This window comes from Enhydra lutris, unplaced genomic scaffold, assembly GCF_002288905.1.
Source record: "Enhydra lutris kenyoni isolate GAN:26980312 unplaced genomic scaffold, ASM228890v2 scaffoldscaffold41, whole genome shotgun sequence".
NCBI lineage: Eukaryota > Metazoa > Chordata > Mammalia > Carnivora > Mustelidae > Enhydra > Enhydra lutris.
In genome coordinates this window covers 3932318-3956483 of record NW_019154125.1, presented here as the reverse complement: position 1 = coordinate 3956483, position 24166 = coordinate 3932318, and the positions used below count along the sequence as shown (strand labels likewise).

Sequence of the window (24166 nt, the reverse complement as noted above, 5' to 3'; positions counted from 1 at the left end):
TTTGCATATAAATTTTTGGATACATCAGCTGCTTAAAATAAAGTTGGCTGTAAATGATCAATTTGTGTCTGCGAGTTTATAATTCAGATTTTTGTAGAAATGATGGTATTTTTAAAATGTGCCAGAAGATCTCTTAAAAATTATCCCATCCTACCCATCTCCTCCCATCCCAAAAAACCCCTGCAATTTTATAACAAATATTTTAAAATTAAAATACCAGCAAATTTTTGCCTTGATAAAATTGGATTTGAACTTTTAATCTGGAATAGGTGCATCTTTTTCATTTATTTAAAACTACTTGATTTTAATTTTTCAGAGTCTTTTTTTCCCTTGCTCTTCAGAGGATATTTCGCTCCTGATTATGATCTTTTGTCTTCCAGAGTAACAGCTATCCACCAATGTCAGATCCATATATGCCTAGTTACTATGCTCCATCCATTGGATTTCCATATTCTCTTGGGGAAGCAGCATGGTCCACGGCTGGAGACCAACCTATGCCATATCTGACAACCTATGGACAAATGAGTAATGGAGAACATCATTATATACCAGATGGTGTGTTTAGTCAACCTGGGGCATTAGGAAATACCCCTCCATTTCTTGGTCAACATGGATTTAACTTTTTTCCTGGTAATGCTGATTTCTCTACATGGGGGACAAGTGGATCTCAGGGACAATCAACACAAAGTTCTGCTTATAGTAGCAGTTATGGCTATCCACCTAGTTCTCTTGGGAGAGCTATTACAGATGGACAGGCTGGATTTGGCAGTGATACTTTGAGTAAGGTGCCTGGCATTAGCAGTATTGAGCAAGGCATGACCGGACTGAAAATTGGTGGTGACCTAACAGCTGCAGTGACAAAAACTGTAGGTACAGCCTTGAGCAGCAGTGGTATGACTAGCATTGCAACCAATAGTGTGCCCCCAGTTAGCAGTGCAGCGCCTAAACCGACCTCCTGGGCTGCCATTGCCAGAAAGCCTGCCAAACCTCAACCGAAACTTAAACCCAAGGGCAATGTGGGAATTGGGGGTTCTGCTGTACCACCACCTCCTATAAAACACAACATGAATATTGGAACTTGGGATGAAAAGGGGTCAGTGGTAAAGGCTCCACCAACCCAACCAGTTCTGCCTCCTCAAACTATAATCCAGCAGCCTCAGCCATTAATTCAACCACCACCATTGGTGCAAAGCCAACTGCCTCAACAGCAGCCTCAGCCACCACAACCACAGCAGCAACAAGGACCTCAGCCACAGGCCCAGCCTCACCAAGTGCAGCCCCAACAGCAGCAGCTGCAGAATCGCTGGGTAGCTCCTCGGAATAGGGGAGCTGGATTCAACCAGAACAATGGAGTGGGCAGTGAAAACTTTGGTTTAGGTGTTGTTCCTGTCAGTGCTTCACCTTCTAGTGTAGAAGTGCATCCAGTGCTGGAGAAGCTAAAGGCCATAAACAATTATAATCCCAAAGACTTTGACTGGAACCTGAAGAATGGACGTGTGTTTATAATTAAAAGCTATTCTGAGGATGACATACACCGTTCAATTAAGTACTCTATCTGGTGTAGTACTGAGCATGGTAATAAGCGTTTGGATGCAGCTTACCGTTCCCTGAATGGGAAAGGCCCACTCTATTTACTCTTCAGTGTGAATGGCAGTGGACATTTTTGTGGAGTGGCTGAAATGAAGTCTGTTGTGGACTATAATGCATATGCTGGTGTCTGGTCTCAGGATAAGTGGAAGGGCAAATTTGAAGTTAAATGGATCTTTGTCAAAGATGTTCCCAATAACCAGTTACGGCATATTCGCTTAGAAAATAATGACAACAAACCAGTTACCAATTCAAGGGACACTCAAGAGGTACCCCTAGAAAAAGCTAAGCAAGTGCTTAAAATAATTGCTACTTTCAAGCATACCACCTCAATCTTTGATGACTTTGCACATTATGAAAAGCGTCAAGAAGAGGAGGAAGCCATGCGTAGGGTAAGAGTATAGTAATTTTTTGTGTAGGGTCTTTTTATTGGGGTGGTGTGTATGGATGGGTCTTCTTTAATGTTACATTCTGAGTTTAGGAGCTTTACTCTAAAGGAAACCAACTACTTAGCTTAAAAAACAGAACCCTGCAAACTCCCTTCAGGGCCTCTCGTGGCACATGGGCATCATTTTCTCTTCCCAAGGGTCGTCCTTATTCTGAATTTGCCTGTTCTTCATACTCAGGTGATAAAAGTCATTGAGTTGTGTTCATCAAAGTTCCATAAGTTCTGCATTTATAACTAAGATTCAGGAACTGGTGAGGGGCTCTAATACTAATACTAAAATTAATTTTATGCAAAAATGTGTTAGGTATTTGAAACAGCTTTTATAAGTAAATGTTTCAGTATTATTTATTTCCTGTTTATGAGAAGTAAAACAGACTTTTTCCCTGAAATTCTTTTCTGAACCATTTTGTAATTTGTACACTTAAAGCACTTGTCCAAAGTATAGTAAGGATTTGACTTGAGGAAGACAACTTAGAGTTGGGAAGGCATGGGCTTTTAGATTTTGACAGCAGAATTTGATTTCTTAGTCTGTTATTGACCTTCTGTGGGACTCTTAAGGGAGACTTTCCTGAAGTTATACACTGTTTATGCTTGATTCATATAGACCAGAATTTGATCACGGGGCGCTCAGAGCAAGACATGCTGGGGAATTTTTTTTGTGCCAAACCATGAAAAAAAAAAACTGGGGTCCTGTTTTTAAGAGGAAAAGAAAGGAAGGATGGAGTAGACAACTAGCAGACTTTTTTCCATAGAGAGTACATTTAAATTTCTTTTCAAATGCAGCAGGGATAAAGTTAGAAGCTTTTTAAATAAATTATGTTGGTTACTATCGAAAGCTCTTATGTAGAAATTAAGATAAAGCAGAAACTTAACTCTATAAAATGTCAGTAATTTGTTTCTGTGTGTGAACTTACATGTCTTATGGCTTCTTGGTGTGTGCAGACAAGGGAATTATTTTGGTGAACATTCGTCACTGGTGAATAATAATTGAAATAATGATTCTAGAGCAGTCGTTTGTATACCTTTAGGGCACTTAAATTATTGAGGTGCTTCTTGGAAATACAGGTTCTTGAGACCCACTGTAGGAAAATCTGATATACAGGTGGTCTTTGAACAATGTGCAGGTTAGGGGTGCCAAATTCCTAGTTTGGAATTTGTGTATAACTTTTGCCTCTCCCCAAATTTAACCATTAATAGCCTCCTGTTTACAGGAAGCCTTGCTGATAACACAGTTGACTAACACATATTCTGTATGTTACATGAATTGTATACTGTAGTCTTAAAATAAAGTAAGCTGGAGAAAAAATGGTATTAAGAAAATCACCAGGAAGAGAAAGTACTGTATTTGACAGAAAAAAATCTGTATATAAGTGGGCCCACACAGTTCTTACCCATGTTGTTCAAGGGTCAGCTGTATTTGGTAAGGGACCTTGTGGTGTACATTTTTAACAAGCTCACCTAGGTGATTCTGGTGCTAGTGATTGCAGTTAAATGTGGGAGAATGAGGAAAAAGGGATCAAAAGTATCTCCTGAATTTTTGAGCTTAGCAGTTGAGTAAATGGTTAGACTGAACAGCCATTACAAATAGTGGATCAGGAGAATGGATTTGGGATATGAAAAGTGGGGTGCAGGTTTTCCTTTTAGGATGTGCTGATTGGAAGATGCTTTTGAGATATACAGTGAAATCTCTGATTAAGCAGTTAGATGTGGGAGTCAGATTTGGGAGCTTTCTGTTCTTAAATAGTTGTTTCTGTGAAAGTGGGATGAGATTGCTCACGGAAAAAGATGCATGGCAAGGAATTATTTCTCAACTCTTTTTTTCCCCTCCCACCACTTAGGAGAGGTCACCCTTGTATGTCTTCTACATTTCTTCCCTACCCAGTCTGAAAATTTAGTCCTAGTTTTATTTATATAATTGTCTCAGGAATTGTTTATGACAGTTACATATTGTTTTATGTCAACACAGTGATTTAAAGTTAATAATTTTCAAACTTTAAAATTGTACATTTATATTGTTTCATGGTTTACTGCCAGTCTTGATGATGTCTGACCCACCTTTGACATGTTTATTTTGAATCCTTTTTTTTTTTACTCTTATGTAACTTATTTATTTATTTATTTATTTATTTTAGGAAAATTAATTTGGTATATATATTTGTTGATTATATATAATATAAATATAATACATTTGTTAAATCCTTCTAGATTCAGAAAATGTCTTTCTTTGGCCATGATATGTGAACAGCAGTTTACCTGGATATAAAATTCTTAGGCTACAAGTTTTTCATTCAGGCTTCGATTTATAGTTTTATATTTATATTACATTATTTATAGTTTTATATCATGGAGAAGTTTGAGGCCAGCCTAAATTTTCTTTCTTTGGAAATAGCTATTTCTGTGTACTACAAAAGATTCTTAAAATATGAACATGTATTTGGAATGTGTTTAATATGGACCTCTGTTGTAATTTTCCTTAATCCTTTGTCTATCCTTATTCCTTTTAATTTATATTTTCTTTTTTCTGGTTATGTCAAAAAATATAGTGCATCTTTGTCCTTGGGTGCTATTGGTTCTTTATCATTTTTCTCTGCATTCGGAGACTTTAAAATTTGAATTTCCATGTCATTATTTTGGTTTGCTTTGTGTTGGTTTTGTGATCTGTCAAGTTTTGAATTCTTCGGTGACAATGTTAGTTTGCTTACATTATTACATATAGTTCCCCCTTATGTCTGTTGATTTTCTTTTTTGTATTTGATCCAGAGTCCATCTTGTTCATTGAGCACAAAGCTGACTGCCTAAAGCTTATTTCTGTTTTCTGTATTTATCGTTTTTGAAACTTCTTCCTCTTTCATATGGTTTTTAACTTGTTTCTTTTTTAAAATTTACATACAGTAAAATTGTAAATTCCCCTTTTTTGCCTCTTTGTAGTCAGATGCTTCCTTCTCCCTTTGGATTAATCTGTTCTCTGTCTCTGTAAGGCATTTTCCATAATGTCATATAAACAGAATTACACAGTGTGTAATCTTTTAAGACTAGCTTCTTTGACTTAGCATGATATCTTTGCAGTGTATCAGTGTTGTTTTATATATCAGTTCTTTGTTACTTTTAATTACAAAACATCATTCCATTGTGTGGATTTACCACAGTTTATCCATCCAGCCTCTGAAGAAATGATTTCTGGGTTGTTTCCAGTTTTTGGAGAATGTAAATGAAGCTCCTATAAATTCGTGTACATATCTTTTTAAAAAGTTTTTTTTTTTTTTTTTTTTTAAATCATGCAGTATAATTCACTTTTTTGGAGTGGGCAGTAAATGAATTTTAACACATTTGTAAGTTTGTGTAACCACCACCATAATCAAGATACAGAATAGTTTTATCATCCCTGGAAAACTGTCTTGTACTATCCCTTTGTATTGCATTCTTCCCCCATGTCTAACCTCTGGCAGCCATGATTTGGATTTTTATATATATATATGATTGACAGTGTTAGTTTCAAGTATACAACTTAGTGATTCGACACTTTCACCACAATAAGTTTAGTTACTATCTGTCGCCATACAAAGTTAACTACAGTAATTAACAGTATTGAATATTTCCTGTTCTGTACATTTGGTCTCTGACATTTTATTACTAGAAGTTTGTACCTCTTAATCTGTTCCTCCTCTTTACTTATTTTACCCATCCTCACCCCCTCCCCCAACTCCTGTACCTTTCTGTATTTATGAGTATGTTTCTGTTCTGTTGTTTTTTAGGTTCCACATATAAGTGAGCAAAATCGTATGGTATTGTCTTTGACTTATTTCACTTACTGTAGAATAACTTCTAGGTTCATCCATGTTACATATGGCAAGATTTCATTCTTTTTTTTTTTTTTTTAATGGCCAAGTAATGTTCTATTGTGTGTGTTTGTGTGTGCCCCATCTTTTTTAGTCATTCACCTATTGATGGGCACTTGGGTTGCTTGCATATTTTGGCTGTTTATAAATACTGCAGCAATAAATATAGGGGTGTATACATATTTTAAAAATCATGTTGTTTTCTTTGGATAAATACCCAGAAGTGGGATTGTATGGTATTTCTATTTTTAATTTTTTGAGGCACCTTCATACTGTTTTCCACAGTGGCTGCACCAATTTATATTCTGACAAACACTACACGAGGGTTTCCTTTTCTCCACATCCTCACCAATACTTGTTAACTCTTGTCGTTTTGATACTAGCCATTCTGACAGGTGTGAGGTGAGATCTCATTGTGTTTGCGTTTCCCTAATGGTTAGTGGTGTTGAGCATCTTTTCTTGTGTCTGTTGACCATCTGTCTTCTTTGGAAAAATGTCCGGGTCTTTAACCCCTTATTGGATATGCCATTTGTATTTTAAGTATCTTCTCCCATTCAGTAGGCTGCCTTTTAATTTTGTTGATGGCTTCCTTCACTATACAGAAGCTTTTTAGTTTGATTCTTTATAGTTTGATTAGTATCCTTTCTTGTGAAATGATATTTTAAGACTCATTTTGACTTATTTTCTGTGATCATTGAACCTGGAAGAGGATCATTCAAGTCAGGTATTTGCTTCAAAACAGGGTTGTTTTTTTCTTTCTTCTTTTCAACGCTTAGTGTTAGTTGCATGTTCTCTTTCTGCTGTTCATGTGGAGATGAGAGAATCATGTTCATTGTTGACTTCACCAGTGTAGTGTTTCATCAGTCCGTGAGAATGAGAAGGGAGAACCAGTACATGGATGTGCTAGTAAGTGTAATTTAACTTTGCTTTGAGTTTGAAATTACCATGTAAGGTAACAGTTTTCCCTGTTTGTTAATTGTTTAGCATTTGCGGTACCATGTATCCTTGTCCAGTTTTCTTTCTGGTGCTGTTATCCCTTGTCCAGGAAGAATGTGTAGACTTTTATTTGTAGATTTTCTCTTAGATAAGCTCATGCTTGCACTTAAGCTTTCCAGCATAACTGCTTTTAAATACTCTTGGCATCCCAGTGATGAAGGATGTGTTTGTTCCCTGTCTGTTATCGGTCCTCCTTGGCTAAGGAGGATAAATCAGTGGTGTGTTGGTAGAATTTTTTTTTTACTTGTTATGCCTTTTTTCTTTTTGACATAAAAGGATTTGCAAGTCATTGTTTAGTGTGACCCCTTTGGTATTTGCTGAAATTCTTCAAACCTTGTGATATTTGGAGGTCATATTTTCCCAAGTGCATAATTCTTCGGTCTTTGGGTAAAGTAGGATTTCTTAAGACACACAATAGCACTAATTATAAAAGAAAAGATTGATGAAATTTGACCAAATTGAAATTTGTTTGTCAAGGGGCGCTTACTTGGCTCAGTCAGTACAGCATGTGACTCTTGTGTTGTGAGTTCAAACACGATGTTGGGCGTGTGGAACTTACTTGAAAAAAAAAAAAAATCTGTTCACCAAAAGATGCTTTAATGAAACTGGAAAGACATGTTAGGCACTTCAGAAATGTTGGATGTAACTGACCAAAAATTAGTATCAAGAATATGTAAAGAACTCCTGTGAATCAGTTTAAGAAAAAGATGACCCCAATTGGGAAAAATGGGCAAAAGATGGATAGTCATTTCATGAAAGAGGAAACAAATATGTCTAATAAATATGTAAAAAGATATTCAGTCTTATTAATAACTAGGGAAATGCAACTTAGGACTATAATGAGAAAATAGTTTATATCCATTCATTTGGCAAAATTAAGAAATTTGATGATATAAGGTACTGGAGAAACTAGATCAACAAAATCTCTTCTACAGTTGCAGATAGGAGCATTGATAATAGTATGTGAGGAAGTAGTTTGCATTCTCTTACATAAAAGCTGAAATTTCATTTACCTTCGAATTCAGCAGTTTTCCTGGATTATACCTAAGAGAAACTTCCAAATACCCGAGAAGACACACAAGAATGAAGTAAATAGAATGAAATAAAAAGACTGGTAGAAACCTAAATGGTCATCAGCAGGAAAATAGCCAAAATACATTGGTGCCTTAGTAATAGAGTAGTACAGATTGAGAATGCAACAACATACATGAATCTTTTTTCCTTCATTATTTTGTTTGGAAATAATTTTTAATTTATTTGGAAGAACAAGAATAATACCTGAAACACTCATGTGCCTTTTATCCAGATTTACCTATTAACATTCTTCCCTGTTTGCTTTATGTGTTTTGTTTTTTTTTTTTAACGATTTGAGAATAAGTTCCATATGTCATGGTTCTTTACCCCCGCTCCAAAACATATAGTATATATTTCCTAAGGATAAGGATATTCTCTTATATAACCATAATATTCTTATCTATTGATCTACAGTGTCCTTTATGCCTTTTTTCTAGTGTAAGACCTGGGCTAAGATCAGGTAGAGGACCTAGAATAGCCAAGCAATTTTAAATAGTAAAAACAAATTTAGAAGGCTTATACTAATCTGACGCCAAATCTTTGCCTTGCAAAGGCAAAGGTTTGGGAAGATTTTTTTCCTATGGTTTTTCATAGAGTTTTTAGTTTTAAATTTTAGATTTGGGTCTGTGGTTACTGTAACTTTCTTTCATTTCTCTTCCTAGTGTGTTCATGTTTTTCATGAAGTTCTTATCCCTACTTGTGGTAGAAGACAAGGACTTTAAGAAGCTAATTCCATCTTCTCATCACTGGGTCTTTGATTGACTTTTTTTGTTTGATTTTTTCTTCTGGTTACTTTGACAATGGAGTAAGTCTCCAGGTTACCTTGCCATCAAAGCACTCAGTGGAAGAGTTTGCTAGATGTCCTGTCAGGTTATATAATACTTAGAAAGTCATGCTCTGTCTTTTAGAGTAAGGGATATTGGTGAAACTTAAAACTGGAAGAGAAATCCATGCTAGTTATCATAGTATTTGCCTACTTCTTTATTCTTAGATTTGAACACATATTTTTGATATATTTGATTAAAATCAAGCTTAATGACAGGAACAGCCAAGACAAACTCACTAAAAGAATTTAGGGAGCAGAAGATAATTTAAAAAAATAAAACTAATTTGTTGTTAGTTTGGGTTCAAATGTAAAAAGAAAACTAGAAAATGTTCTTGGAAATGAGAAATGTGAAATGTGCAAATAAAAGTGAGCAGCAGATAATAAAATGTTCATGTTTTAAGTCCAGTTGATCTGAAATTTCAAATCAAAGAAATTTCCAAATGTGGAGTAACAGATGAAAAACAGAGGTGATATAAAAGGTGAAAGAAGTGATGGAAAGAGGGGAGAGGCCCACTGTCTTTCTAAAGGAGTTTTGAAAAAGTAAGGAAAAAACCAAAGGAAGAATGATTGGAGAAAAATGCCCAAAGACAAAAGATTTATGTTTTCAGAAGGAATGGGCTCAGGCTGAATAACTAGCAGTATTTTTTCAAATTGAAAAGAACTAAAGGCAGGATAAAGGGAAAATCTTAAGCTCCCTGAGCAAAAGACAGATTACCTACTGCAGATGAAGGAGAATCAGATTATCATCAGAATTTTTCCATCTACAACTCTGGATACTCGTACAGAAAATCTTATTTCAGAATGGAGGGGAAGGGGGTATATAGAATTGTGTTCTTAAATATGTATGTCACATTATATCATTGAAGGGGAAATGCAAAATAAAGATTTCAGGTGTGCAGGAGTAGTCACATAGCCTTGATGAGAAAGTAACCTGAAGAGGTTTTTCAACAGAAAAAGGAATTCAAGAAAGGTAACACCTGTTAACTGGTTATACTAGAATAAGTCTCTCTCAACAGGGACTATGCATCTGATAGGTGTTCGTTGTATATAGTTTACCTCAGGACTCTGTGCATCTCCACTCAGTCTGTTAAATTGGCACTGTGGTCTTTGAAGCCTGACAAATGAATTGAGCCCTCAGTGGGGAACCAGTGACCTTGGAGAAGTGAAGGAAGCTAAAAAGAAAATAACATTTCTAGCCAATCATGTTCTCATTGGAACATAAGCTCTGTGAGAGCAGGGCTTGCCTTTTTCTCTGCTGAATCCCTAGCACCGAATGATTGGCAAATAAGCAGATGATTAACTGTTTGTTAACTGAGTAGATGCTTTGAAGAATCTCTTTCCTTTTGTAAAGTTTGAAAGCTTGAATGAATTTTTTTATTTATTGGTTTAAATCGCTGCACTTTTTTTATTTAGGAACTATGTACTTGATCATTCAAGTTACATAATGAATGCTGCTTTTTGGTTTTTCCATCTGTAGAAATGGACACTAGCATATAAAAGATTTAATTATAGTTAGATCAAAATGTTATGAGATGGAATGGGAAGGAAAGATTTGAAGAAGGGTAAATAAATGCAGTATTTTTCTCATCTTTCTAAAGGTAAAATAATTAGTTGTTCAAAGATGATATATCAAGCAGTTGTGCCTGGCATATTATTTAGAGTCATAAAGACAATCACTAAAACTAAAAATAGTGTGGCTTCTAGTGTAAGGAGGGAGGAGAGAAGGAGAATATAACATACCCATCCACTGTGATAAATTACCTGTCATATTCAGTGGGAATGGATAGTGTCTGCATTGAGAAAACAAGAAATACACACACACACACACACACACACACACTCTCTAATATATATTAGTATATATACTAACGCTACTTACTTAAATAGTGGCAACCCATTAGGAGGAACTTAAAATAGAAAGGGTTAGAGGTGGATGGAGGAGCTTACTTTTTACTTTAACTTGCTCTTTGTACGTATTACTTCTAATAATAAAGCTAGTTTAATTAGAAAATGAAAGAAAACAAAGAACCAATAATGTTCTGGGTATATTTGTACAGATAAAATAAATTCAAGTAGTCTGCACAGCAGAATTTACTTTTGACTGTTTAGATAATCCTTTTATTGAAATTTTACTTTTGTTGTACTTGACTATGAGTCATTTAGATCCTACTAGTTTCTTTCATTCTTATAAATCCTTATTGACCAGGAAACATAATCTCAAGTGAAATTTTTTGTTTAATAGTTCTTTCCTCTCCATACAGAAATTAGAGTTTTCAGTTGCCTGTAACTTTGAGATGAATTTCCAAAATGTGGCATTTACCTGTTCGTACAGAAAGAGATGAAAACCTGCAGTTTATGTAGAATTAAGTAAGACATAATTATAATAAATTTGTTATTAAGTGGTTTTAATTTCTAGAATCTTCTGTGTATTTTGTTCATGTATACTATATTATATTGGTAGGTATTTTTAGGCTAGAGTAAGTTTTAGTACCTCATACAGTATTTTTCGTGATGGGAATAATTTTGAATCTGAGGCGATAGGTCTATCTCAAGAGTAACCAAATCTTTGTTAATATACAGAAGTCACTTCAGCAATAACTGTTCCTGTGACAACAGTAAGCATTTCCCTGACAGTTCCTTATTTCTTTTTCTCAAGTAGAACACTTGGTTTAATGCTTTTCCATTAATCAAATTATAGTTCTTAGGATCAAGAATGAGTTGAAGTCTGTGCTCAACCACCTTTTGGTAAATTTTTTTTTTATGGATGGACTTTCTAATTTATGAAGTGAGTTGATTATGATTAATAGTAACAAATTCAGTACATAAAATCTTGCTTTTCCTTTGATGTTTACAGTAAAATTTGGAGAATATTTCTTTGGAAAGTAGATTTTGGCACCTGGATACCATAAACTTTTTTTTTTTTTTTTTTTTTTTTTTAAAGTAAGCTCCACATCCAACATGGGGCTTGAATTCATGTCTCTAAGATTTCACATACTCTACTGACTGAGCCAGCAGGTGCCCGGATATCATAAACTTTTTTATATTGCGTATTTAAGTGACAAATTCTCTGAGAAAACATTGAGTGACATGTTGTATATTCAAGATGATACAGTTAAAAAAAAGATGATACAGTTTTAATTGTCGTAGACTCTTGTTTTGAACTTGATAAATATTCTTTGTAGGCCAGAGGTGAGAAAAGAGGTGCTTTGATTTAACATTTTATAATACTGATTTGTTTCTGTTTTTTTCTTGGATAAATATTTTTACCCCATAGGAGAGTTCGTGGCTGTATTTTGTTCCAGTGCTGATAAAGAATTTTTGGAGTTTTAGTTAAATGAACTATCGGTATTTACTGGATTAATTACATATCCTTCGGAGATACCACTTTCATACCTGTAATGGTATGAACAGTCATTAAATTTAATGGTATTTGAGTTATTTTTCTTGAGCAGCAACTACATAGTTAACTGCAGGAACATATCTAAGTTAATATGAAATATCTTTTTTAGGTTTCAGGAAGTAACTCAAATTGTTGAATTATCTTTTCTATTTACTTCTTATAGTTTATTTTAAAATTTTGATGTGCAATTTCTTTAGAAATTTACTTATATCGCACTGTATAATTACTGACTGAAACTGACTTTACTGTTTCTTGGCAGAAAACTTTGAATTTATTGAAAGGTATTTCAATTCTTACACATTCAGTACTGATGTTTTTTGGATTTGAAATAACATAAGGGAATAAAAAAGATTACAGGATATATAATAAAGGAACTAAGATATAAAAAAGCTACTATTGAACAGTTCCACTTGTGAATGAAAGTCTGAAATGTAATTATTTTATTACTTTCATTTTATTGTAAGTAGACTAAAATCTGATCCAAAACGGAATTGGATATGAATTCCTTTGTTTGACTTTCAGAGCCTCTGTTCTTGGGTCCCCAGACCATCCTTTGTAACCCACTGAGCCACCCAGGCGCCCTCCCCCCCCTTTTTTTTAAAGATTTTATTTATTCATTTGACAGAGATCACAAGTAGGTAGAGAGGCAGGGAGAGAGAGAGGAGGAAGCAGGCTCCCTGCTGAGCAGAGAGCCTGATGTGAGGCTCGATCCCAGGGTCCTGGGATCACAGACCATCCTTTTTATATGAGAAAACTAGCACACATCTTGTGTTCTGGTCAGCCTATATCACCATATATTTTGATCCTGTATGTTCTTTTCTTAAGTGTGGTCCCTTACTCAGTCAACAGATAAATATTAAAGGTTACCAGTGAGCAGCTAATGATAAAGAGCCCTTTCTTTGTGGAACTCAATCTGCTTGGACAGACAGACATTTAATTTCTCTCAGTGAAATTTTACATTTGTCAATGTTGGGGACCTGCACATGTCTCTAGATGAATTTATTCTAAGTATTTTATATATGTATTTTTTAATTTTTAATTTTTTTAGTGTTTTATATTTGTAAATGTAATTGTAATTTCATTTTTTTCAGTTGTTCATTGCTGGTTTGTAGAAATATTTTGTATCCTATGACTTTCGTAAATTCACCTATCAGTTCTCTTAGTTCTTAGTTCTAATAGAACATCCTTAGGATGTTCTGCCCAATAGTCAGATTGTCTGTAAATAGAGACCATTTTATTTAGTTTGATCTTTATGTTTCATTTTGTATGTGATTTTATTTTTTAATATAGTGTGTCTTAAGTGAAAACTATAAAACCAAAATAAGGCTACACATCAACAAAAAAATTAATTTAGTGTGGTGAATGATGTTATTTTGTTGAAACTAAATTACAGCTCTAGACATGAATTAGTCCTAATTCTAGGACTTCTTAGAATCATGTTATTACTCATTTGGACCTAAACTAACACATATTGTAGCTGTTCTCCACCATTTTTCACTATTTGAACTTACTCTTAACTCTTCCATTTTATAGTACACTTTGAGATTACTTGATCTTTGGTTGGTACAGATGAATTGTTTATAAATTACCAGACTGCATATACTTACTCAAACCTGAAATTCTTCTTTATTGTGTAAATGCAGACTTGAGCACTGGAATCTTTTAAAGCAGTTTCTTTATTATAGTGTGGTCATGCAGAGGATCAAGAATGTTCCTTCTCACTTACATAGAAATCTAAGTTTAAAAAAATTGAAGAATTGGCTTCCCAAAACAGAGCCTCCAAAGCATAATCATTATCCTTTCCCTTGATGATTTTTTTTTTTAATTTTGAATTTATTTTACAGTATGGAACTGATCTGTTTCCTTTATATTCTTTGTCTTTTGCTTTCTTAATGCAAAATGATTGATCATGTTTTTGGGATAGTGCAGGTCAGAAGCTTATCTCAGTATTAAAACACTTTAATGGATCTGGACAAATGTACAGGCTTTTGAACAGCTGGGGGTTTTATCCATCTGTTACTGCCCTTGTTTTGCTCTCTAGTGTGAAATTTTTCAGTCAGTAAGCCAATCTGAGTAGATTTTATTCCTGTTAAGTAATTAATTTTCCTGAAGAATTGAATCTGTTACATATTAACTGTAGTCATTCTTTGTCTATAATTTTGTCTTTTTTTGAAACATGCCTATGCCCCCACCCCACCCCCCCTTTTTTCTTTAATTTAAAAATGAAGTCTGATAATTTACTTGTTTTAACTTTGGGACGTAATTTTAACACTTTTCCCAATAAACAATAAAAAGAAGCAGGGCAGCCATTAAATTAACAATACCCTGAAGAACATCTATGCATTTCATATTTCTATGGCAATATGATATTTAATATATTTGGGATTTGTATTTTTCTGGCTTTTATTATGCTTTTTTAAAACTTCATTTTGAATAATTTTTAGATTTACAGAAATGTTACAAAGATAATACTGGATGTTTCTGTATGTCTAGTTTCTCCTAATATTGATATGTTACATAATGCTAGTATGTTTATCCAAACTAAGAAATTAACATTGGTACAGTTCTGTTAACTATAGATTTTTTTCCAGATTTCCCCACTTTTCCCACTAATGTCTATTTCTGTTGAATATCTGGAAACCTGGTTTTGCATTTAGTTTTTATGTCTCCTTAGTCTTCCCTAAGCTATGACAGACAATTCTTTGTCTTTCCTTGTCTCTCATGGCTTTAACACTTTTTAAGACTACAGGGCACATGTTTTTTAAGGTGTCTTTCAGTGTCCGTTTACCTAATGCTTTCTCATAATTAGACTGAGTTTATGGGAAGAAAACTGTATAACTGGTGTGTCCTTCTCAATCTAATTATAGATAATTTAATACTCAGTGATACTAATTTTGATTACTTGGTTTAGGTTGTATCTGCTAGACTTCTCTAATATAAGTATTTTTTTTCTCTCTTTGCATACTGTGTTCTTAGAAGCAAGTCAGAATATCCAGCCCCACACTTTAGAGGAGGAAAAGCAAGCCCTACCTCATGCAGGAAAGAATATTAAAAGAATTTGTGAAAATTTTTGTTACTTAGTTGTTATTTATTTGGCTCTTGTGTTTGTTCTTTTTCCTACTTCTAGAATATTCGTTTTGTCTTAGATCTATCCTACGGTTCTCTTATTTTTTTTTCTTTGTGATTTCTAGCTCTCTTTTTCTGCTTTGTAATTTGAGGTAATTTTTGGACTTAATATTCTACTCCTTAAATAAGGCAATGACCATTTTGAAGCCCTTTCATTCATCTGAAATTTTCAATTTGAAAGTCAGATTTTCAAGCTAGACAAAAGGTGTTTGTTGCATTTGGGTCTCAAGTGACTGCCTGCCTGCTTTCTCTCTTTTTGTCTCTCTTTTTCTACGTCCTCACCCCCACCAGGTATTCACTGGCTCTTTCAGCAGTTCTCTTTTATTGTACTTCTATTCCTTGTGCTTATTCTCATTTTCTTTTTGGATGGTGAGACTTCTTAGATACACAGTTGCTTTTTCCCTTGTGGCTTATGTAGTCTCAGTTCTGGTTACTGAAATACCATTAATAGTGATAAACCTACCAGTGATTAAAAGGAAGTAAGTTATCTATTTGTAATGTTAAGGGCAAGCTTTTGGCTCTTCAGAGGACACTGAAGAAAATTTTGTTTTCCAGCTGATTCCTAGGTAGGAAGTCTTAGCTCATCCATTTTGCTCTGTCAAAAAGACATGGGTTAGCGAGTAAACTTCCTCCTGGAGCTCTTCTCCACTGGCCAAGTTCTGTGTCTGGGCCTTAGGTTCATACATTGGTCTCCAATGTCTACTCAGCTCAAAATGGGGAAGAAACCCTATACCAGAGATGAAAAGCCCTCAAATCTCCAAATCTGACTGGTTGAGACCTAGCTGTATTATTAATGGAAAATGAGAGAAGGAGGGATCTCAGCAAATTGTTTTTTGAGTTGTCAGTCATTGTTAAAAGTGAAAATTCTGTGAGTCACTTTGGAAAGTTTGTGTCGTAAAGAGTGTGTGTTTAAAGTGCCTTCTTCTGAACTATCACTAAAGACATAGCCCTTTAGGTGTACTGGACCATGCCTCCTTTTGTATAATTCAGTTTTTTTTCTTCCTGTATTACTTCCAACAACACACTAGTACATGTTATTTATGATGGCAGTTGTGTAATATGTATGTCATTTTAGAATAGCACAAGAAGTTATCACTGTTAGCTCCATATTGCTTAATCTCATATTTCTAGTGGTCTGTAGTCAATATCATGCCCATAGATCTCTCATTATATTTAAATACTTATTTAATGTTAACAGTGTCAGGCTCAGTTCTAGATCTTGTTAATATAAATATGGGTTTTGTTGTCTTAAAGCCAAGGTATTGACCATATTCAGGAAGACCTGAGTTTTGTTGATGGACATTTATAATGCTAAGACTTCCAAATATGTATACACCCCCCGCCCTGGGCCTTTCCTCCTGTCTCCAGACTCATATGTCGAACTGCCTATTTGATATCTTCTCACAGCTGTCTAATAAGTGCCTGAAATCTAACTCCCCTCTTTCTTTGCCTGCCCCAAACCTTCTCTATGTACAGGGCACCACTGCCCTTCCAGTTAAGGGGACTCATTCTTGACTCTTTCTTTCTTAAACTCTGTATCTAATCAGTTGCTACATCAGTAAGTCAGTCTTGTTGATTCTGCTTTCAAAATGTATCTCAAAACCAAGCTCTGCATCTTTCATCACCGTCTAAGGGCTGTGATTATTGTACTGGATTATTAACTGTGCTAGACTTACTGGCCTTCCCATTCTCACCTTTGCTTCCCTACACCGTTACCAGCAAAACAGCCTTAGAAGAGATCCTTTTGTGACAAGTGAGACTAAACTGTTACTTTTTCATTCTTCTCTTGACACTGTTAGTATCAAAGTATTGCTACCCTCAGAATACTCAGGAGATGCTCCCCCTTTTTCTAGTCTCTGGAATAGTTGGTGTTAGTTTAGAATGATCTGTTCTAGGACAATTAATTAAATGTACATCTAAAACCATGTGAGTGTGGGGGCTCTTGGCTGGCTCTTGATCTCAGGGTCTTGGGTTTGAGCCCCAGTGTTAGGTGTAGAGATTACATACGTGCATGCATACATACTTACATAGGTACATAACAAATAAAAACACGAGCCTGATGGGTATTTGTGTGGGGTAGTTTTTAATCGTTGATTTATGTTCTTTAGTTATTAGAAGTCTCTTCTGCAGGTTTTCTGTTTATTCTTGAATTTAGTTTGGTAAATTGTATATAGGTAAATTATATTTTTACGAAGTTGTCTTAAGGTTTTTTTCATATTGGCATGAATAGTATTTTTATTTTTTAGTTGTATCAGTCTTCATGATACTAAATGTATCTTCGTTTTAAATCAGTCCTTCCAGAGATTTTTCTGTTGCTAGGTTTTTTCCCCTCTCCAGACACTAGCTTTTTCCTGCAAACACCAATTTTTATTCTCTTTGGTTCTATTTATTCTTGTTTTCTGTTCCATTATTTTCTGCTGCAATCTGATTTCATTCCTTCTACTTTTGGGGACTTATTACTCATTTCCTAACATACTGAGTTGGATGATAGCTCATTACTTTTGAGCCTTTTTTTATTCTTTTCAGTTTTGCACATGTAGATTCCTAAGTGTTTGGTGGGCTATAGACTAAGCATTTTCATTGTACTGATGTAAAAATTTTTGAATTTCCATTATGATTTTTGGGGAGACTTTTAGGAGTGTGTTTTTAGAATTTCCAAATGTTGGTAAGGTGTTTTGTTGTTGTTTACCTGTTTTGCTTCTAAAACTGATGTCAGAAAATGTGATGTTATATGACGTGGACTCTTCAGTATTTATTGAGATTTGCTTTCCAGTCTGACATAAGTCACCTTTTGTGGTGGTTCATTGTGAACCCTGTAATTGCCTCGGTTTTCTGTATTATGTATATGCAGCCTATATTTTTACTAATATTTCCATTTTACCAATTACAGAGAAATGTGTTAAATTCTCCTGCTGTAATGAGAAGCCAGTCAAATTTTCTTTATAATTCTGACAACTTCTAATGTATGTAAAGTTTTTTTAGTTTAATATTGTGTCACAGCTTATTTTAAAAATGTCTGTTATTTAGTATGTAGTGACCATTTTATCTCCCAACAATGGTTTTTGCCTTTAAATCAGTTTTGTCTGGTAGTAATATAATTCTATCAGTCTTTAGTTGGTTCGTGTTGTCTTATGTCTTTTCATTACTTTTAACTTTGTGTCATTATGTTTTAGGTTATTTTCTTGTAATCATGTATAACTGGATTTTTGAAGCATCTGAATTGTTTTCATTGATGAACATACATTTTTTTGATGCTTGATATAAATGTGTATTTTTGCTGTCTTATTTTGTACTTTCTAATTAAATGTAGATCATTCAAGCCCCCCGCCCCCGACCCATCTGTTCTATTGGATTGATTTTTTTTTCCTCTTTTTCCGTCCACTGAGTTGGAAGTTACGCATTACACACATAGATTTATTATAGTACATGTGTAATTTTACATATTTTAAATTTGATCCAGTTAAAGTGCATAGTTGATTACTGTTCGAACTGAAATAGCATCTCTAACTTCTATTTAAGTAATACGTGATCCTCATTGATACAGCTGATCATCTTCCTTGAGTTAAATTTCTCTTTGTCTTACATATCCTTAAATAGTGCCTTTTTTTTTTCTTTTGGTCTGTACTTTTGGGGCTCTTCGTGGAGTTGATGAATTTCTCTAGATTTTTATATCTGGCTAATTAGAGCAGGTTTCAAAATTTTTCATACAAATCTATTTGTTTCCTTCAGTTTAAAACTGGATTTTATGTTTAGGCTGTTTTTTTCTAAGCGCTTAGGGCCTTTGTAAAATTAAACTGTAGCTCCCCAGTACCAAATTATCTTTTTTTTTTTATGTTGTTGGATTTTTGTTTTTATCCTTTTGAAATGTGATTAATTAGGTAGCTTTGTGTCTGCTTTCATTTTGTTTTATTTAATTTCAGAGTCTTTCACTGATAATGTGTGTATAAAATGATTTGTAGCTATCATGTGGTAGGGCATTTATTTGATTAGCTTTCTGTATAAGTAGTGTTCTTCAAGTTCTAGGAGTAAATTAAAATAAAAAAGAAAGGAATTTAGTAACAAAGAACTTAAAAAGTTCTCTTTGGAATGTAAAATACAGTTTTCTGATGCTGTCACAGGATGGGAACTTATTTTGACCAGTTGCAAAGTGCATTCATATTTATTATAGAACATGTAATGCTTTTGGGAATATAAAATGGGAGTAGTGAAAACAGAGAGTGAGTCTTATAATTTGTTTAAACACAGGTGGTTTTCAAAGTGTGTTATCTGGACCAGCAGTGTCTGGATCACCTGTGAACTTGTTTAAAATAAAAACTTACAGAGGCACCTGGATGGCTCAGTCCGTGAAGCATCTGCCTTTGGCTGGATCATGATCCCAGGGTCCTGGGATACATCTTCACATCCAGCTCCCTGCTTGGTGTGGAGCCTGCTTCTCCATCTCCCTCCTTCACCCCCTGCTTGTGGCTCTCTCTCTGTCAAATAAATAAAATCTTGAAAAATAATAAAACAAGATGGTGCAAACAGACTACATGATGCTTTTACTTGATAGACATGCACAATGCTGGTCATCCTTTTTTCACAGGCAGAAGTACTATAGATAAATATTTGGTTAATAAACATTGAGAAAACATCACTCAGTTTAATTTTTGTTCAAGGGATTTCCACTTAAAGGAATAATAAGTAATCATGTTTCTTGATAGGGAAAAGTTACAATATGATGAATGTGAGAATGTGATATAGAGGAAGTTTGTGATTCACGGTATTTTTTAGTTACTACTAGAATCTTAACGTAATACAACTTGAATGCAATTTAATGCAACTCTTCCTTTCCTCCTAATTCTGCCTAGCCAAAAGTTTTCATATTGCTTCAGAGGCCTTTTTGTCTGTTTTGATAACTCACCATTAAAAACTCATTGAAAGGCCTAAAAACACATTTCATATTCTCTCCTTAAACAAAATTTCTTGGGAAGGTAGGGCTGTGGAGAGGGCCATACTCTCCTGAAATAGATCTTTGTGTTTGGATTGCTTAATTTTGAAATGTTTCATGGTAATCAGCCCTCTATGGTTGTGTGCAGGTAAATCTTTTTTACTTACTCCAATTAGTATTTGAAGAAGTTTTTATGAAGATGGTTTGCATTATAGTACAAATAATTTAAATTTTTAAATAATGGTAGTATTTTATTAAAATTCTTTGTGTTTTTCTTTCAGGAGAGAAATAGAAACAAACAATAACCATATGAAGATGTCCTGTTAGAATTACAACACTAATGATGTAGACTCTGGAAATGCCTAATAAGTCAAAGAAGACATTATTAAAGCTTTTTTTCTGCTTAAGGTGACATCTTTGAACTCTAACACAGAATTGACTCTTCTTGTAATGGTTTTCATCAGCGCATCTGCCCTTATACTCTCACCAAACACACTTGAGAATTGTAACTTCGTCAAGCACTTTCTGTCCTGAAGCTTTTACCAGTATCTGCTGTCTTTTGTAATTATGCATCCTAGCTAAGGCACAGAAGACTGAATGAATGCAAGGATTCATTAACTCTTTGAATTTGTTAAATACTAACAGTTAACCATTAGAAGTGGTTCAATGATGTAAGAGTCACACTGCTTCAACTTTTTCTTTGTTGTAGTTTTTAAATTGTCAATTTTTAGCTCTTTGACAGACTAAAAGCAAAATAATCATGCCATATTTAGTCCTGGAGTTCAAGTCTAAATGTTTATGTGAAAAATTATTGTAGTAAACTTTTAATATGGCAAAGCAACCTTAAGCTCTATTTTAGCCAAATGAAACATAATCTGAAATTATATTAGAACATTTCCCTTGTCTTCAAACTGTTTGGTGTAACAGAATATTGATATGCAGCTTGGTGGATTTCACCAATTAATGCACATTCTTCTCCCCTCCTTCCCCCAATAATATGTATACTGAAAAATGTGCATTTGTCTGAGGAATTATTTTGTTTGCTACCACTTAATGAATCTCAAAATTTTGAGTAAATGTACCTCAGTCTAATCAGACTTTTTATGACCTTTATAACTACATTTAAAACCCTTAATTCCTATTTCTGGGTGTTTGCGAGCCTGATTGCTATCATGAAGTAAAAATTTATTACTCTAGGTATTCACTAGCTAAATAAACATAGTTCTTGTTTAGCAAGCATATACTGTTCCTCAACTCTTTTCTCCAGCTTTTGCAGTGTCCTGGCATCCTTAAAATACTTTGAAAATATGGCCTTGATCCATGGATTAAATCAGTATCTAAGTGAATGTGTTGATGTTTTATTGATCAGATCTATATAAATGGGAATACAGCATATATCTGGGTATTCTTATAGTTATCTTTTTAACATCTTATTTTTTTTTCATTAATTACATATCAACATTAATTTTGTAACTTGAAACAAATTGATTTTGTATAATGTGTCAAGCATCTGTATTAACTGATTTGGTGGCATAAGGTTATGAAGATAATGTACCGCCCCTTATATTACTGTTCCAAAAGGAGAAAACTATGTAGAAAGATACATTAAGGGTGAAAATAGCAATATAGTAGATTTGAATACCTTGATGTTTTGCATTACTCCATTTATGTTTACATCATGTTTAGAAATGTTTTCATTTACTATGGTCTTTGGTCACTTCAATTCAAAAATTTAGTGACAGATATTTCTTTGAGGCTTTCATTTATATTTTTTTGTACAATGTTTTCTTAAATGTACAAATACTGTATTCAAGTGGAAAAAAATACAGTATTTGTAATAATTTTAGCTACTTCACAGTTCTTTGGTAGTCCCAGTGTAGTTTTATCAGTGTTTACTGAAGGGAACATCAAAATGTTAATGGTGTATTACAGAATAAAGTCTTTCTTAAAGGAAAATTGCACCTATTTTACCTTTTTAAGAGTAAGCCATGAAATCTTGTAACATGTCTCTTAACTATTTATAATGAAAATTGGCATTTGGGTATAGTCACCATAGCAATGGTCTACATCCCTAAGATTGTATAGGTAGGACATGTCAAAGATGACTGTTGTCACTCTGGAGGTCCTATTAGACAAAACTGTAAAGGGGTGACCTTGTAGGAAGGGTCTGAGTCCTCTCTCTGAGGTTCTCTTTTTCTTGGTGCTTTATTAGTGACTCTGAATATTTTTATAAAACTAGTTACATTATAAGTGGATTCAAACTTGTTGAATTTACATTAAGTTTCTATGTGAGAAGTGTCGCTCACTCAGCAAGCAGGCTGACTGCAGTAGCAGACTCTGATGTCAGATGTGGTTGAGTAGTCTGTTCATGGTGAGGAATACATCCCAGTGCCTTTAACCTGGACTTCTAATAGTAAGTGAAATGGGTGCAGCATTCCTTTGGGTGGGGGGTACAAAATAACAAAACAAAAAAACTTTTTTCAAAATTGGTAATTTTTTTTTCTCATTTAAGTTTTCTTCAGAGCACCTGCCTTCTCTTCCTCTTTGGTCTGTCAGTGTATGGCAAAAAAGTTTTTTTCTCTAAGCAAAATTATTACAGATTGTCTCAATAGCACAACTAACTAAATATTTCTTAACTGTAGGGACCAAAAGGAAGAGAACCTGGGCTCTGCAGCAGGAGACACATCATCAAATGTTGGAATAATCACGAATTAAGACATTATTGGCCCAGCAAATTTCTTGCTTAATATTTTTCCAAGATCTGGTTTGACTGTTTCTAATTAAAGTTATCGTATGTGGGTATTTTATTTTGAAAGGTATTATAGTTTGTATATTTAACAGTAAGGGGGAAAATGTAACCAAAATTAGTATTCTTTCTCTATACATATTGGTACTTGAAGATTCCTTTCAGAAGAAACCCCAGCCTTTTCCTAATTTTTAGTACTTAATTCCTCATTTTAACTCGAGTGATCTTTCTAATTAAAAAGCTGTGTTCTTTTTGAATACCATGCATGGGGGTTAAGCTGATGTTAAAACAGTTTGCAATAAAAAAGAATCAGCTTAAATCATTTAATCATTTCAAGTGCATTCTGCATCCTATAAAAATAAGTTTGAAAAACTTAAGAGAATTGTGTTTTCATTAAGTTTTGCATATCTTTTGTTATGCCATGTAAATTCCCTTCTTTTTCGTATGATTAAAGAAAGGTTATGATAAAATGATTAGTTCATTTACATTCACTTGTAGCAATTACATGAGAAATTGAATTTTGTCGTGTTTGGGTTTGTTCATTCCTGTGAATGATGGTACAGTTAGGTGAGATTTTCTGTTATGGTACCCAAACTCACCATTTGGTCCTCTTTAATCTTTGAGGGTTTCAATAAAAATTGTTCACTCATATCTGTGTTTTTTCCATTTTATCTTCAAAAATATGTATTGCCTGCCCTATTATGGATTTCCTGATTGACGGTTCTCTCAAGTACAAATAGATTGTATCGCTTGTTTTAGTTGGCCATTTAAATTAACTGGGGAAATTAAAGAGAGGGGGATAACAGTTTATCCTAATCCTTATCCACTCCAGTGAGCTTATTCAATTACATGCTCTTAATACTAAACTTAGAGCAAAAGAAAAAGAGGCCTATTTGTTTTCATGTAATAGGAGGAAGTGGTGGTACCAGCTGTCTAATAACCCTAATCCCCCATTCTTGGTACCAAGGAATGCTTTTCTAACAGTCTTTATGTTATCTTTTGGGATAGATCGAGCTTATGTAGATCATGATGAATCTGGCTGGTGCATTGATTATTGGCTGGGCTCTAAGGTACTTGTTCTGATGGGGGAAGAAACTAAAAAGAGTTTTGTGCTGTCACAACTTAGATTTGTAGAACATTATTGGCATGTGATGGGGGCACAGTTTAACAGATTCACCCCAGGTGTCCCACACTGGCATC

The 24166-nt window shown here is 34.2% G+C and overlaps 1 protein-coding gene across 4 annotated transcripts in view; it reads left to right on the top strand.

Moving 5' to 3' along the window:
- Positions 1–23615, top strand: part of LOC111155426 (YTH N6-methyladenosine RNA binding protein 3) — a 38937-nt gene extending 15322 nt beyond the window's left edge. For all 4 annotated transcript variants that reach the window (XM_022515579.1, XM_022515577.1, XM_022515580.1 and 1 more), the window contains 2 exons: positions 381–1979; positions 20502–23615. In XM_022515579.1, the coding sequence (XP_022371287.1) occupies positions 381–1979; positions 20502–20525 (1623 nt within the window). In that variant the 3' untranslated portion in view covers positions 20526–23615. The remainder of the gene's footprint in view (positions 1–380; positions 1980–20501) is intronic.
- The last annotated feature ends 551 nt before the right edge of the window (positions 23616–24166 follow it).